The 15544-nt window shown below is 44.1% G+C and overlaps 1 protein-coding gene across 1 annotated transcript in view; it reads left to right on the forward strand.

Annotated features, from left to right (window-relative positions):
• ADAMTS2 (ADAM metallopeptidase with thrombospondin type 1 motif 2) overlaps nt 1–15544 on the forward strand; it is a 177181-nt gene that overhangs the window by 106169 nt on the left and 55468 nt on the right. The window contains exon 4 of the mRNA XM_035338437.1: nt 10290–10492. Coding sequence (XP_035194328.1) covers nt 10290–10492 — 203 coding nt within the window. The remainder of the gene's footprint in view (nt 1–10289; nt 10493–15544) is intronic.

Below are 15544 nucleotides of genomic sequence, written 5' to 3' on the forward strand. Positions count from 1 at the left end.
CCAGGGAAGACATGGAGGTCCTGAAATGTTGATCATCCCTTTGGAAGAAGAGAATAGGTGGTGGAAAGAGGCAAATGGAAACTCTTCGTAGACCTGGCACTTGCAATTGAGTTGGGTGATTTTTTTATTGGTGATAAAAGATGTTGAAGTTTCACTGACCTTCGTACAGATAAAGAATGAAAAACTCTGAAATTGGATTTCATGGCTGTGGGTTTGAAACAAACCATTTTCCTTCTTTCCTTTCTTATATTTCCTGTCTTATATTTTTTAAATGAGACTTTGAATTGAGACTTGAGGTGCTTGGTTTCATATCAAATGAGTAAAACGTGATTTCAGATCAGCTGAAATGATTTGTTTCTTCGGTTTTAAAGATTTTCAGTATTTGAGGCCATATGACCCCAAATGAATTAAAAATAACTTGGAACTGCCAGGAACAACTGAATGTTGACCTGGCTCTAATCCCTCCAAAAGGCCATAGATATTAATGCTAAGTTTATCCCAAAAAGAAACATTCAAGCCCTGCCCACACACATGGGGCAGCTGGACGGCCTTGCAGAGCCAGGCTCCCATCTCCACCTGCTTTCCTGGAGGCAGTGGGGAACTGCAGCACGAAGGCTGCCCTTGACTTCTTCTCACCTTCCTCTTTTTCAGTGGTATTTGGTATTCCAGCTTCTGCCTCTAGATTTGCTTTTACCTTATGCATCCATCCAGCTGCTTTCCTTCCTCCCTTTTCCCCTTCTCTACTTCCTTCCCTCCATCTCTCTCCATTCTTGATCCATCCTTCAAAAAAGTGCTGCATTTTGAAAGCCTCTATTCTCAGCTGTTGTCCTTGGGACCTATCTCACACCCACACACCTCAATAGGAAAAGGCAGTGTTTAGCAGTTTGCCTTTTGTAGGACCTGACAGAGCCAGAGCTCTGTCTATGAACGACAAAAGAAGCCCTTGCCCTTGATTTTGAAATGCCTTGGGAATAAACCTCTTGTGCTTCCACTGCAGCAGAGACTGGCTCTGTCTCTCAGGGTTTTCTGCTGTCATTTTTAAGTTTAAGAAATGCTTGCTTCCTCCAAGTTAGCTGGGTCTTTCTTACAGTCTTTAATCAATTGCAGCTGGTTTTGTTATTACAGAAAGTCCAGGCAGATTTAGCAACATGGGTATTTTCAAAACATAGGTAAAATTATAACTCCTTCTTGCTCTGATTCAAGTCCTGCCAGTGTAAGTAGCCAAGGCACCATACATTGCTTTGCCATTGCTCGCACTGCCTGGATGATGTTTTCTTCTCGTTAAATTAGCTTTTTTTTTTTTTTTTTTCTGAGTGACTGATGGTTTCTGGTATAACATTCTGAGATGTTCAAGAACTTGGTTGAATTTATAGGTAGTTCAAACCATGCACATTTTTCTCCCTAGGAATTGGAAGACTTTCTTCCTATGCTTTTCTTCACAACGTGAACACAGCAGACTGTTTACTTTGTCTAATTAAAAGATCATTATGATTATACAGAAGACCAAGAGCTGTTTGCATTGTCGTATGTGTGATTCATTAGTTACACTGATGAGATTTGTGCTGTTTGTTGCTTGACGTTGGATCCTTTACAAGTTTGTGAGACTTCACATTTCCCTCAAGAGCTCCCCTGCTCAAAAGGTGGTAGAGTTCTACTCTGAAACATTGACGAAAGGTTTGTTGGTCAGTGGCTATGGCTAAAAAGCACTGGAAAGATGTATATTTACTTCAGATACTATTTTTGAGTAATATTTCCAATGAGGTATGCTTATTGTATGTATTTCTTTGTATCTTCTCTTACTTTCCCCCCTCCTCCTCTAGCCTTGCTTAGGAACTCAACTTTTTTTTAACCTGTTTTTAATGTTTGTTTGTTAAACTGTAATTAAACTTAATTTCCCCTTCGTGCAGGCTTATGGAAAGACAACTGCTGTTGCCTGTAACCTGTTGTTATTCAAGTCCTGTACCGCGGTTTGGCATTTCATTCTGTTAAAAATGCAAGTGAGATTGTTAGACGTGTCACCTACAAAGCCGGGGGGGTCGGCTGGGCAGCTGATTTAATGTGCTAATTTGCTGTAATTTAATCATGCTTGGAATATGGATCATGTGTTGAGTATCTTGGTGGTGGCCTTGGGCTCGAGTGGCCCATAAACACTTCATTAAAGCCTGGCAGGGGGAAGGAAGTTGTGGGTGAGATGCCGATCCCTTGTTCTGAGCAAAGTGAAAGGGCTTGGGGCTTGGGCTCTGGGGTGTCAGAGGGCAATAAGTGGCATCAGGTGGCGTCAAGTGGCATCAGGTGGTGTCAGGGGGCCTGGACGGCCTCATGGCCTAGGCCTCTCGCCTTCTCCAGCCCTGCCTCACCACAGGCTGTGGAGCTGCCGTGACACATCTTGTGCCATGTGTAAACCCCTCTTGGAGGCTCAGTGCTGTGTGTCCGAGCTCTGCGCCTTAATTTATTGTGCATTAGCTGCAGATGAGCTTGAGGAAATGGAGCTCCCTTTAGCGTGGGATGCATTGAGAGCAAAGCCCCCCTGGCTCGTCTGCACGCCTGCGCTTGGATGCTCGTGAGCCGTGTTCCTGGGCCAGGTGAGGGCTGTGTAAGCGGGTGGGATGTGGTAAAGTGGGCAACACGTGCGAGTCACGGGCTCTGCAACGCAGGCCAGTTTACAATGACTTGCCAAAATATTTGCAAGATAAGCATTTTCCAGATGCAATCAATTAAGTCAGTGAAACTTAGAGGTTGGCCCATAAATTAATTTTCTACAGGGTAGCTTTTTTGCCCTTTTTGAGCTTAGTTTTAAGCACCAAGTTATAAACATCTTGCTTATTCATTGTTTGGTGCTGAATCGTGCAACCTGTATTTGCTTTAGTAAGGATGACAGCTGAAAATGTTCTGAAGGATGAGTTCTGCTGTTGGAAAAACTTTTATGTTCAGTTCTCAGAACGCTCCATTTCAACAAGGTCACACTGAAATGTTTGCCTGGTTGGTTTGCCATTCTTTTCAATGCACCTTTTTGACTATTATGTTGCAAAATGAAAGTTGAAATTGTAACACAAGAAGTTTCACCATTTTGCAGAAAAATAAGAATAAAAAATGTTAGCCCAGGATATTATATTGCCTTGCTATCACTTAATCTTTTAGCAGTGCAATTACCTCTCATCTTTGTGTTGCTCATTGTGTGACTGTGGCCCTGATGAGATCAATTTAGATTTCAACTTTTCTTTTTAGTATTGTAATACCTTTCCTCTCTGTTGTGCCGTGCCAGAAAAGTCTCCTTGGCAACAACCCGCTGGGGTTATTCTTCGTGTCTCTCTCCTGGCTGTTTGCCACAGCATCCACCTGGCCATTGTCACTGCACTAATTGGTTTATCCTTTGGAAACGACATTTTTTCTCCAGTTTTCAGAGTTCTCCCAGATTTTGCCACTTCGGTAGGTTTCAACTTTGTTATCCTTTGCGACTCTGGTTCAGGCAGACTCTTGCCTCCAGACTTGAAGCCACCGTACCATTGTGTAGGTTACAAGAAAGAAGGAGACTGGCGAGCAGCCCGCCTGCCCTCAGTGTGCTGGTGTGCTGCTAATGGGCATTCGTTTTGCAAATACAGGACAATTTTCCTAACCTAGGAAGATTACAGGAATGCTCTGTAAGGCCCAAACATGCAGTATTTGAAGTGCTTTGATCTTGTAGTGGTTTCACGTGCTGGGACCTGGTCATTCCAGGAGGATTTCTGCCATGCCTGCTGGCCTTCCTTCAGCTGGAGGTTTTGGAGCCCAGCCTCCCCAACACCTGTGGCAGACTGCCCACCGATGGGTGGAAGGTGGAGCAGGCTCTGTGTTAACATGCGATCCAACTAGGCACGGCATTACTGTAAATTAAGAGGCAAGGAGCTCATAATGAGATCATACGGTTAGCAAGGCATGCAGCCCAAAAGTTTCTGTCTGAATTACTCTTCTTTGCAGATAAGGGCAGGACTGGGATTCATAACCTCTGTGAGGATGCCTGTTGCATGCCTGGTGTTTAGACTACTGGTGTGGTCTTGCTTTTGGTTTATGTAAAAAAGTGGACGAGAAGGAATTTGAACACACACCCAAAGAGAGTTATGCTGTGATAATTGCTCTTGGGTAAAGCTTTACCAGGTAGCAGCCACTGTGTTAACCTGAGATTCAAGAAATCCCATGAATCCTCTGAAAATTGAGTTCCAAGTTAAAATGGTGTTGAGGCAGTGTCCTCCTGGGGATGCGCTTCTAAGCAGGGCCAGCTTTGTATCACATGCCGAGCGTACTGTGTGTGATTCGCTTCTCTTGTTTAGACCATTTTCAATTAGCTTTCACCTCACAGGAGCTCTCTTCCATTTTAATTCACCTTGTTGGATTTACCCAGTTTTCGTATAAATGATATATAGCAGAAAGGTCCAAATGCAGACTGTAGTATGAAAAAGGGATTTATAAATTATGAAAGTCCTATGTAGCTGAGCAGGTTAGCAAGGGGGAGAAGAAAGGCAAATAGAGGACATTTGGAAAACAAAGCAAAGAGGAAGGTGAGCAGGGCTGCATAAACAGCAGAAATAAGTAAAAAGAAAATAAGTCAGAGAAACTATTGATTAGCAAATGAACAAAACACATCACGAATGCATACAAGGGGAAGGAATAACAAAAAACCAAACAGATGAACTTAAAAACAGGAGAAAAAATTTCTGGGGAATAAAGAGTAAGACTGTTACAGAATATAGAGTTGACTAATCTCTGTTGCCTCGGACCTCCAAGGTTTAGGCTTCAATTTACCATGGAAGACAAACGGGAATTTTGGTAGAATACACGAATGGGCTACTTGGGGGCTAACTGGGGAGTCAGTCAACACAGAGGACAGACACAACAGAAGCCTACAGCGTGCGGGTGGCAGGGAGCGTTGCAGAAAGATGACTTGTGATTTAAAGTGCTATTCCCCAAAGAGTGGTTCTTTGTCAAGCTGTCGAGGGTGTTTGGTACTTTTCCAGAGGTGCAGATGTACTCGAGCAGTGGGGAGCTGAGAGCTAAGCAAGTCCATCCCGCCTGCTTGTGCTTTCCTGCCACGGAGCCTGGTTCTGTGCATTTGCAGCACCGAGTGATGGATGGCCTCACACCTCCGCTGTGACTGCAAGACCCGGGCTCGGGGTCGCGTAGTCACCGCCTGCATCGCAGCTGAGCGGTGTGGAGCCCGGGGTGGCCGTAACAGCACCGCACACGCAGATCTGATGCCACCGCGATGCGATGGGCTCCAGCTGGGCTTCCCCGTTGTTCAGTGTGAGTCACCGGGGTTAATGAGAAAAAAACAAAAAAAAAAGCCGGCATTCTGCAGCAACTGACATGAAAAAATGGGAAGCCGGGAGTCCCTGCAGAAGTGTGTCCTGGGAATGGAGATCAGCAGCACATCAGCAAGTTAGAAATGCTCAGCCTTGTGAGACTGCAGAAGAGGAGCTCAGCATTCGGCTCAGGTGTTTGCCTGCTCCCACCGTGACAGATGAAGTGTCCGCAAAAGCAAACAAGCTGCATATGAAATGGTGGTTGGCCAGTCTGAATGCTGCACACTTGTGTTTGAGATGAAATTCCAGTGGGCTGCTCTGCTGACAAGCCACAGATGATATCTGTGAACAAGTCACGCAGTTTAGTCTCCCAGCTGCCTGTCCTGGTCTCTGTGCTGGGCTTTTCATAAAGTCGCCTTCCCCCTACCAGAAGGAGAAGGTAAAAAAATCGGAGGAAATGCTTTATTAGGACAATATCGCTACTGTGAGACTGGGGAATCCTACAGCTGATACTATTTTTAAAGTGCAATAGCTTCATAAGGGACTTGTAAGAACTGTAGGTGCAGCTGTATTTCCCTGAGCCTTTTTGAACATGGTCATGAAAAAAACAAAACAAGATCGCAAGCCAGCAACTGTACTTTTGGTGGATGTCCTAAAGGGAGTGACAGAAAACACAGGGAGAGGCGGTTTTCATGGCAGGCAGCGTGTTCGTGCTTCAGTAACTCCCAGCATCTGTTAGAGTTTTGACTGCTGCGATGGGTAAGGCAGAATCTCCGAAGATGTCATATAATTAGGTTTCTGTAAAGCACGTCATATCAAAGATTAATGAGCGAGGCAAAATTTCCTGGAAAATAAGGTGGTGTCAGAAATCCTGAACAGTCACAGATGGAAAATTCTTGTATGGGACAAGCAGGGTAGCCTGGGGGTGTCCAGTGTTAAGGCTGCGGTGCTGTGGCTGGTAGATGCAGGACCTGAAGTCCTGCAAAGGCAAAAATCATGTTTGTTTGTGTGAATTTTCCTCGTCTTAGAGATGGGGATCAGACCACGAAACTGAGTGATGCTGGGTGCTCAGACCTCTAGATGCAGGGAACCTGGGCTCTAGGGTAGAGCCCAGATACCAAGAAGTAAAATATCAGGTTAAAAACCAGAACAGTTTAGATAAAAGATGGGGATATTGCACATTGCTGAGGGAAAGGGAGCGCTGCAGAGGGATCTTGTATGATGTGTAAAGCTGTGTGCAGTTTGCACCTGCACAATATAAAGATCTTTCCTCTTTAGGTTCCCATGTGCTCTCCACATATTAACAAATCACTGAGACTGGCACAGCTGGGGACGTTGCCTGGTTCTTGAGTCAGCAATCGAGTAGCACTTCACTGCCTAGGATAAGTTTGCAAATACAAATACTAGGATAAGTTAGGATCCCTTGCCTGCGTTAACTGCAAGCAGAAGTGGAGGACACCCAAAAATCTCAGGCTGTAGAATCAACCTGGGTCGTGCGCATGCTTTTCCCTCGGCAGGCTCTGCCTCCCAGCTCTCAGCTGCCTGCTGCATCTTCCAGCATCGCAGGGAAGTCTGTGTCAGAGGCAGGAACACAGCCCAGGTTGCCTGGCTCCCATTTTCATGCTGAAGCCAGACGCCCAGGTTTTCCTTCTATCAACAACTTGGCCACTTTTTATACTGAGCTGGAAGTGTCTGCAGTGTTAGGAGAAAGTCACTGAACGATCAGTGATTTTTTAGCTGGCTTTAAAAAGGACTTTTTCTGAGGGATCTGGGGGTGAACTGTTAGAGCGGTGCTGTCCTGTGATTTATTCTGGATGATTAGCACAAGAGGAAAATACAACCCTGTCTCTCAGTGTTTAATTTTCAGAAATGTGGTTTTTTTTTCCTAGTGGGAACACAGAGGAGGTTTCAACAGAGGCTATTGTTAGCCCCTGCAAATGCCAAATGTCTGCTCTTGGGAGATGGAGAGCAAAGTTGGCACCAATAATTAGTGGCTGAGGCACTGATTTGGCAAAAGTTGCTGAGAATGAACATATGATGGAGAGGTCTTGGGGTGATTTAGTAAAATGCAGTGCGGTTTGAGATGACTTGTAGCATTATTGTGCAAAGTGCAGGGGTGGTCAGAAGCAAGGTAATGTGGAAAATATGAAGGAGGAGTTTGGTGTCTTATTTATTTCTTTGAGTTTTTATCTTTTCTGGCATATTATTAAGAGTACAACAATACAACACCAAAATTAACAATATAAATAATAATGAAGTTGAGATGCCAAAACCTGACAAATTTCACATTTACTATAAATGCAACTTTGTTTTTCTTCCACTGCAGGAAAATAGGGGTATTAATTAGATAGGACGCAGCTGTCAGTTGAGTAAACTTCTTGTGGCTGTAATGTAGCATGGGCCAATAAATCCAACCCTTCGCCACTGACAGCGAGATGAATCCCAGGGAACCTCCTGATCACCCTTCCCAGGAACCAGCGGGACTGTCAGGGTTCCAGTGGGACAGCGGTGAAAGGAGCAGAGGGAGGGCAGGCAGTTTCACTGCAGGATGGTAAGTGCAGGATGCTAGGATCGCGTTTTGCCTCCGGCTGATTTACTCACAGCAGGAATAAAGAAACCACGCAAGGAGTTAGCTTGACTTTGACACATCAGGGAAAGAAAGGAAAGCACAAAAGCTCTAGACACCTTGACAGCCACCCATCCACCAAAACAAAGGCACGGCGGCTGAGGCTGGCCTACCCCCAGCCATCAGAGCTGCCCATCTGCAGCCTGCACCAGCCCGGTCTGCAGCCGCACCGCAGGGCTCAGGCTCTCCCCCGCCTGCTGGTTTGTAATATCATGTCTGATAGCTTTGGCCTTGCTGCTTATTGCTGTATTTTTTTTGTGAGCAGCAGAGAGACGATATGACCTGCAGCCCCTGCCAGCCCGGTCTTACTTTTCTAGAGGGCTTATAAGAGTTATTGTCAAATTTTACAGTAACTGTGATTTGCCTTATGGATCGTGAATGTATGATTGCCCCAAGATTCCATAGCGAATCCCCTTAGCCCACTGTGATAGCTAAGTAATTACTTCTGGGTGCTAGCGAGAATTAAAACTGAGGCTTTCCCAGTGGAGCAAACCATGAGATAGGGCTGGTGCTGGCTGCTGGCTGGCTTAGAGCCCTGCCAAAGGGCTCTCTCCATCGCTGCCAGGCCAGATGTGTTCCCCCTCCACGGCAAAGCTGGGCTCTGTGAGAAGAGCAAATTTTCATGCTGAATCATGGATTCTGACCAGCCTAATCTTAAAATCTTGCAGCCCCAGGAGCAGAAGCTGCTGGGAGCTTTGGGGCTGGCAGAACATGGTGGTTGTGCTTGCTAGCTGCGTCAGGCACTGACCTCCCAGGAGAAAGACATTGTGGAGATGTAGGGGCACCGCACGGGGCCTTCTCTTTCTTTTCGGCGAGCGAGAAAGGAGCGGTCAGTGCAGCAGAATTGCCCGAGGCTGTGGGTCTTGTGCCAGGCCTGTCCTTTCTACACAGGCACAAGTGTCCTTCAGGGGCTGTTCTTTGCCTAGGCATCTCTTGCAGGGGGCAGAGCGATGAACATTTCTACAACTCAGGCGTTGTACACAGCACTCACAAGCTGAAACCCAGGAGGAGGCACAGCAAAGGATATGGGCAGTGTGGCTGTGGTGGGAGGCCTCCTGTGCCTCCCCTCCTGGTGCCTGGAAGCCACACGGTGCCCTAAGTTGGCACCACGGCATCACTCAGGGCCTGCTGAGGTGGCAACCTGAGGCCACGGCCTTAATCCAAATGCCCAGATATTCTTGTAATGAGCCCCGTGGCCCGGTGACTCATTCCTCTCTTCCCAAGCAGCCAGTTTTGATGTGAAAACTTCAATAAACGAAGATGGAGAATCCACTTTCTTTTGTAACATTTCCAAGATTTGTTTCTTATTTCTTCTTTGAAGGTGATGGCTTTAGCTTCCTCCCTTTGCTTCCTATTATGCTGCTCTTGAAGTGAGTGCTGGAAGCCTTTAATCAATCCACAGCGCTTTCGCTGCCTTTCTGAGCAAGTCTTTCTTCTGACATCCTCTGAAATGAAGAGATTCTTGTTGGGGCTCCCAGGGCTCTTGTAATGCAAATGAAAATAATGATATTAACACTAATCATTGTTATTCTATAGGGTGAGATGTCAAGATTCCGTATTTTCATGTCCGTTTTTAGTGCATAGGTGCCACATCAGGTGTACCCCATCCTGTTAAAAACAAACTTTTCATATCACAAGCACTATTAAAACCATTAGCAATAATGTTGGCTGCTGTTGTGCCTGATGGATTGGTCTTTGACATGCAGTAATGCAAAGTGACACGACAAACTGGGAATGAAGAATGAAAAGCTGTTAAACAATTCCTGAATGTAGCTAAAAATGAATTCATCTTGTATCTAAAGCGTGTTCTTGATTTGTAACAATAAAGAGGATTTATGTCAGTGCTGTTGAATTACATCTGTGTATCTAGGAAAGAAGGTAACGTGATGAGGGGTGGGGGGTTTGTTACTACCTGCCTGAATATTAAAAGGTTGTGTTGGCAACTTGCCTTGAAATCTGATTGTGGGCAGTAAAATCAGGTTTAAAGTGTGTTATCTGCCTTTAATTGTGGTTCTGAAATCATGGATATCCTTGGTAGCATGGGACCCCTGAATGGTGTATTTCTGTTGCAAGTACTTTGAAGCAATGATTATTTTACCGCAAACAGCTCCATCAGTTTCATCAAGACATTGGTATCTGTCCTTTCGGCTTTATATTTGTTTCACAATATTACTTTGCAGAAAGTTTAGCTTTTACTTTGCAAAGTAATCTTTGAGGTCAGATTTCTTTCTCTTGTTTAGGTCATTTTTAATTGTCATTAAGTGAAACTAGTGCTGTTGTGTAACATACAGAACATAACAAAGGCTGCTGCTTCAAATTCATACCAGCTTAGCCGAGACCTGAGCCTGAACCGTGGCTGGTTGCTAACTTGTTTGTCTGTCTGATTTCAGCGGCTAACCTCACTAATTTGGATCGTCTCGACAGCGCATTGAGCCTCATTGAAGATCGGGTGCATAGATCAAGGCAGCGCTATCGAAGGCATGCCACGGATGATGATTACAACATTGAAGTCCTTCTGGGGGTTGACGACTCGGTTGTTCAGTTCCATGGGAAAGAACACGTTCAGAAGTACCTGCTGACCCTGATGAACATTGTGAGTACAGCCCTGTTAACTGCACTGCGGAAAGACGGGGAGAGGAGGGGGGATGTAGGTTGGTTGAGCCATTTGATTAAGACATCATAGATTTTTCTCATGGCAGGAGATAAAATAATTCTAGGAGCAAAATCCAGGTCACTTCTAGAAAAGCCAAAATGGGAGAAGGAAAAGAAGAAAAAGGGGCCAAGGAAGAAGCTGACAGTGGGACTATTAAAATGTTCAAAGTCCTGCTTATGTGTTCTGATGGATGGTGGCATAGGGTCAGGGCCTCAGGTCCCTGGAAGTCCTTGTGTTTCAGATGTGTATTCCCTTATCCTAAGCTCCCTGCTGAAAAACATGGTTTGGAGAACTGTCTTCAAATAAGGTTGTATTAGAAGCTTCGATTGGCTTATACGTTTTTAAAACTGCTCAGTTAAATTCTTTGATTCCTCAAGAATCACTTTAGGTCCCAGGCCACCTACCTACTCCTTGTTCACGCTGCAGTAAAATGTTATGCAGTCTGGCACTGAACTTTCTTAAATTGATGTAGTGTTTAGTCTATGGTGGACACCGTTGGATTTCCTTCGTTAAATATTTAATCTTCAGAACCACTGTCAGTGCAACAGACTATATAATGTGGTAGTGATAAAAGGAGATGATAGAGAATATTTGAAGGAACAATCTTCTCTTTCTAAATATCAGAGTAGTAGGCACAGCCATAAGCAGCCCTCTAGTACCCCAGTCAGTAAACAAGGCCTCTGTTTTGTGGGATAAGAATCAATTTTGAAAAATCATCTCTATTGTAGATCAAAATAAAAATGTGCTTATTCCTTTGACCAAAAAATGGGAGTGAGTGCTAGCCCCCTTCATAGGCAACTCATTCTGGGATGACTTTATTCCTTCTCATGCTCACCTGGAACAGAACTCTTCAATAAAATACACTTCTGTAAAAAGTTTAGGTTCAACAAATTTGTGTTCTTTGTGAAATGTTGTTGAATAAAAATTGTAGGTCTGCTCTGTTTTTGACAGATGGACTGTGATTGCTGAAATACACGTTTATGTCAAGAGGATGGGGTGTCTGTAGGTAACTTCTTGGCATTGCAAACCACAGAGGCAGATATATGGACAAAAATCTGGGCTGTTAGGTACATTTGCCTGGGATGTATTTTTTTTTCTAAGATACATAGTTTAATTGTGAGGCTTATTTTTTTATTTCTTTATTGCATTCTTTTAACAATGTGTGGAATGTCAGTGTTTTTCATTTTAAATGAGAGGTGGAATACAGTTTAAGAAAATCCCTTGTGTGATACAAATTCAATTGACTGCCTTTTTATAACGGTGTTGTAAATAGTTAAAAATCTGCACTAACATTAGAGTTATAGGGTACTTGATATATACTCTGATGGCTGTAAATACATACATTCTAAACAGAAATGACATAGTGAATTTCATTTATTTGTGTGGTTTGTTTCCTCTGAGGCTTAAAGCAGTCTACAGTGAAACAGATGGTTTTATATATCTCTAAATTAACAAGCCAAACAGGCCAAACCAGGAATGTGGCAAACAGGCTGAAATAGATTAACCAGGACTCTTTACTTATCGTGTCACTTAAAACTATTTTTAAGAATTAAAATATATGGTAATGGTAAAGAAGCCATAAAAGTTCCAGCTCTGGAACATACTTGCTCCTAACTTTAGCAAACCATCCAACACACAAATTGTAAGAAATAACAGCTCTGAAGCATGCTGTCTCTGCAAGTGGTTTAGAAAGTGCAGCCTGTGTAACCGTATCCGCAGGGCTGTAACAGCTCTTGGCACAGGCAGCAGTTGTTCTGTTGGGAGATGTGAGGTAGAAACGTGTCCTTTGGGGACTGAGGATGAGGATGTGTTTCTTCCCTGTGTGTCCACGATGCGAGCAGCCTCTAGAGGAGGCGCTGGGAAGTCTATGGCAGTCAGCAGAGTTGTCCTGATCTTTCCTTCGTCAAAACTCAGCCAGTTTCTAGACTCTGTACTTTAGCAGAGTGATGGGGTGGTGGTGACCAGTCCTCTGTTTCCAGCTCTCCAAGCTTTGCTCCAGTATGGAGAGGCAAGAGGGCTTAGTGACTGCAGGTACTAGCTGTTAGGGAGCACATGTATAAGGTAGGTTTCTGATCAGGTACATAGGTCCAAGGAGAGCTGAAAGAGAAGAGACGGTTGCAAAAAATTCCACGTGTCTTTTAAATTCTGGTGAAAGATCCTACCATAATCATCGGATTGTGTTTTCCCTGCTGGTTTTGTGGGTGTAATCAATTCGCTTTGTACAGTAACAAGGCATTAAGCATAAAATCAATTAGTTTCGTACGGTAACAAGGTATTAAGCATAAAATCAAAGTGCACCTAGCAAGTAAATAAACTAAACAGTGGAAGTATTTACTGGAGATAAGAGGGTAATTGAAAGGGTTGAATTTCTGTGGTTCCCAAAATGAAATAAATTCCAGGTGAACGCTCCCTCGTGACCAAAGTCCCGGAGGCGTGATCGCTTTCCCAGAAGCAGCTCCCAGCAGGGCTGCCCTCCCCACTTTGCTTGATTTCACCGTGCGTGATGGCGTGAGCAGTTGTCCTTAATTAACTTTTCCCAGGGATCTTGGGTGGAACCCCACCATCGACCCAATCAAAACAATATATTTTTTTCAAGCCCAGCGCAACGACTTATTCAGTAAATCTGTTTTGTGCTGCTTAAAGTGATGTGTTACAGTCCACACCTAAAAGCCATAAATTGAGAAAAAACAGGGGCTGGGTGTCCTGGCTATCTTGAATAGCTGTGCTAATATTTATCCCAACGTTTGGAAGTGAAGTCAGTCCCTAACGAATGGTGAGAGACGCCAGAGGATTTTTAACACTGGGCTGCAGCCACGTATCGCCTGTCTGTCCGCCAGCCGTGTCACCGCAGCGAGCTAGGCCTCCTGCCACCTCGGTTTTATCCTCCAGTCATTTCCTCATACAAAAACTTTGCTCGCTCTTGACATCCCCTCTTCTCTGCTCAGCACCATCGGGGCAGTCAGTCCAGCTCTGGGAAAAAAACGCCTTTGTTTTGCACTTTAGAGACCCTCGGCTGCCTCTTGCTTGCACCATTTTCTTTTGTGCATCATGCTGGGTTTCTTCCTGGGAAGGATACTAGCTTGCACAGTCCTCTGTGTTTCCAAGTGCGAGCCCACACATTGCACAAATTAACTTTGTATTTATAGCATGCAGGAGCATTGCAACAGAGGAGAGATACTTGGGAGGTAGCTTGCAGCCCTGTCGTTTACTCAAGAACATGGAAGGTAATTTAATTTCTGCCATAAAGCGGCTAAAGAAGTCAGGGATTTTATCTGCTCCTACAAGTGTATGGGAAATATTAAAAAGCACTTGGCTGGAAGCGGCACCGGAGAATTATCTTGTTCATCAGAAACAAAAGGATTTCACTGCAGGAGGCTTTGGGAGGAGGAGCAGGGTGCTGAATGGGCACGGCTGAGCTGAAGCGGGTATTGATGGTAGCCAGCCCGGGGCTGAAATCCTCAGATTGTTTCTTAACCCTCTTAGAAATAGTTTGCAGCATTAAGCAGGCCTTCTGCGGCCTGCTGCGGAAGAGCAGCAGAGCTGGGGCTGGCCACTACATAACCTGACTGGGCTGTGGCATGGGGTAGGGTGAATATTTCCATGGGGTAGGGTGAATATTTCCATGGGGTAGGGTGAATATTTCCATGGGGTCGGGTGATTCTTTCATCCTCCTTGCCCCTCTGCTCAGGGTCTCATCCAGGGTTGCTATCTTTGTAACAGACTTCTAAGAGGCCGAGTTAGCATAGGTTTGCTTCCAGTATTTCTGCCATTCAAAATAGCAAAGTCTCATGAAATAAGCTCAGTTGCAAATGGTTTTGAATATGTTTGCTCCATCTGTCTTGACTTCAGGTCTTCAGCTTCCGTGCCCTTTTTCATTTCGTGTTTTCTAATTTGTTTGTTTTCCCAGTAAGACCCCTGCCCTTAGCCTTTAATTGCTTATTTTGTCATTCTTCTTCTATTCCCATAGCAATATTTGTGAGCCCATTTTCTAACGCTGGCAATTGTTACCCTTTTATACATATTTTGGGAGAATTTGTCTAAAAACTGTGTACCTTCTTCAATTTTTAGACTATTTTTTGGGGGAAAATAAAAGAATCCTTAAATTTGTGCTTTCCATTCCTTTACTTACTAAAAGATATGGTGGTGCCACATTTAGTGGACCACCTGTGTTACGTCCATGTAATGGGTATAGTCAGAATGTTTGCAATGTTAAAATTCAGCTTCTCAAACCAGACAGGGACCTACCTGTCATTATTTCAGTGGGAGATAGACCCTAAATAGGATTTATGCCTCAACTGGGGCTAGATTTATTTGAATATTTAGACATTTACCTGCCTTTGAAATCAGTGAGAGCCAGTTCTAAAAATTAGCCCATGGGATTATGTCTCTCCCAGACTTCAAGTGAAACTTCAGCTCCAGAACAAATAGATTTAACAAATTTTCATTTGAATAACTGAAATCGATGGGAGTTATGCAGCTGGGAGCTTTGGAAAGTCCCAGGAGTCTTTCACCTGCATCTTCCAGCACTACACATATCTTTGAAATTGTGGCCCTGAGGCACTCTAGAATATGTTATCCATCCTCTTTAATAGGATGTACATGATAGTACTATTATATATGAGATTTTTGCTTTCGTGTCCATGGCTGATGAGGGATGAAGATTTCCAGGTACAGAACAGCAAGTCCCTAATGAGAGGAAAGGGCAGAAATGCCACTGGTTTCTAACTGGCAGTTGGATGAAAACCTGAAAGCATGTCTAATTCAAGCTGTTAAAAAGAAAGTGATGATTGAATACTTTGAAATAATGGTGCACCCTGTATTCAGAATCATGCTTTTTAAACTAAAAAGCGTTTTTTAGGCAGGAAGGGCATCTCAGTAATATAGATTGGACTGGATTTTAAAAAATAATTTATAAGCACCAATACTCATTATTTCAAATCAGTTTATTTCTATGTATAGGTTTCAAATCTGGACTAACTCCAAGAAATTGCT

The sequence above is a fragment of the Oxyura jamaicensis genome, chromosome 13 (genome assembly GCF_011077185.1).
Source record: "Oxyura jamaicensis isolate SHBP4307 breed ruddy duck chromosome 13, BPBGC_Ojam_1.0, whole genome shotgun sequence".
Lineage (NCBI taxonomy): Eukaryota > Metazoa > Chordata > Aves > Anseriformes > Anatidae > Oxyura > Oxyura jamaicensis.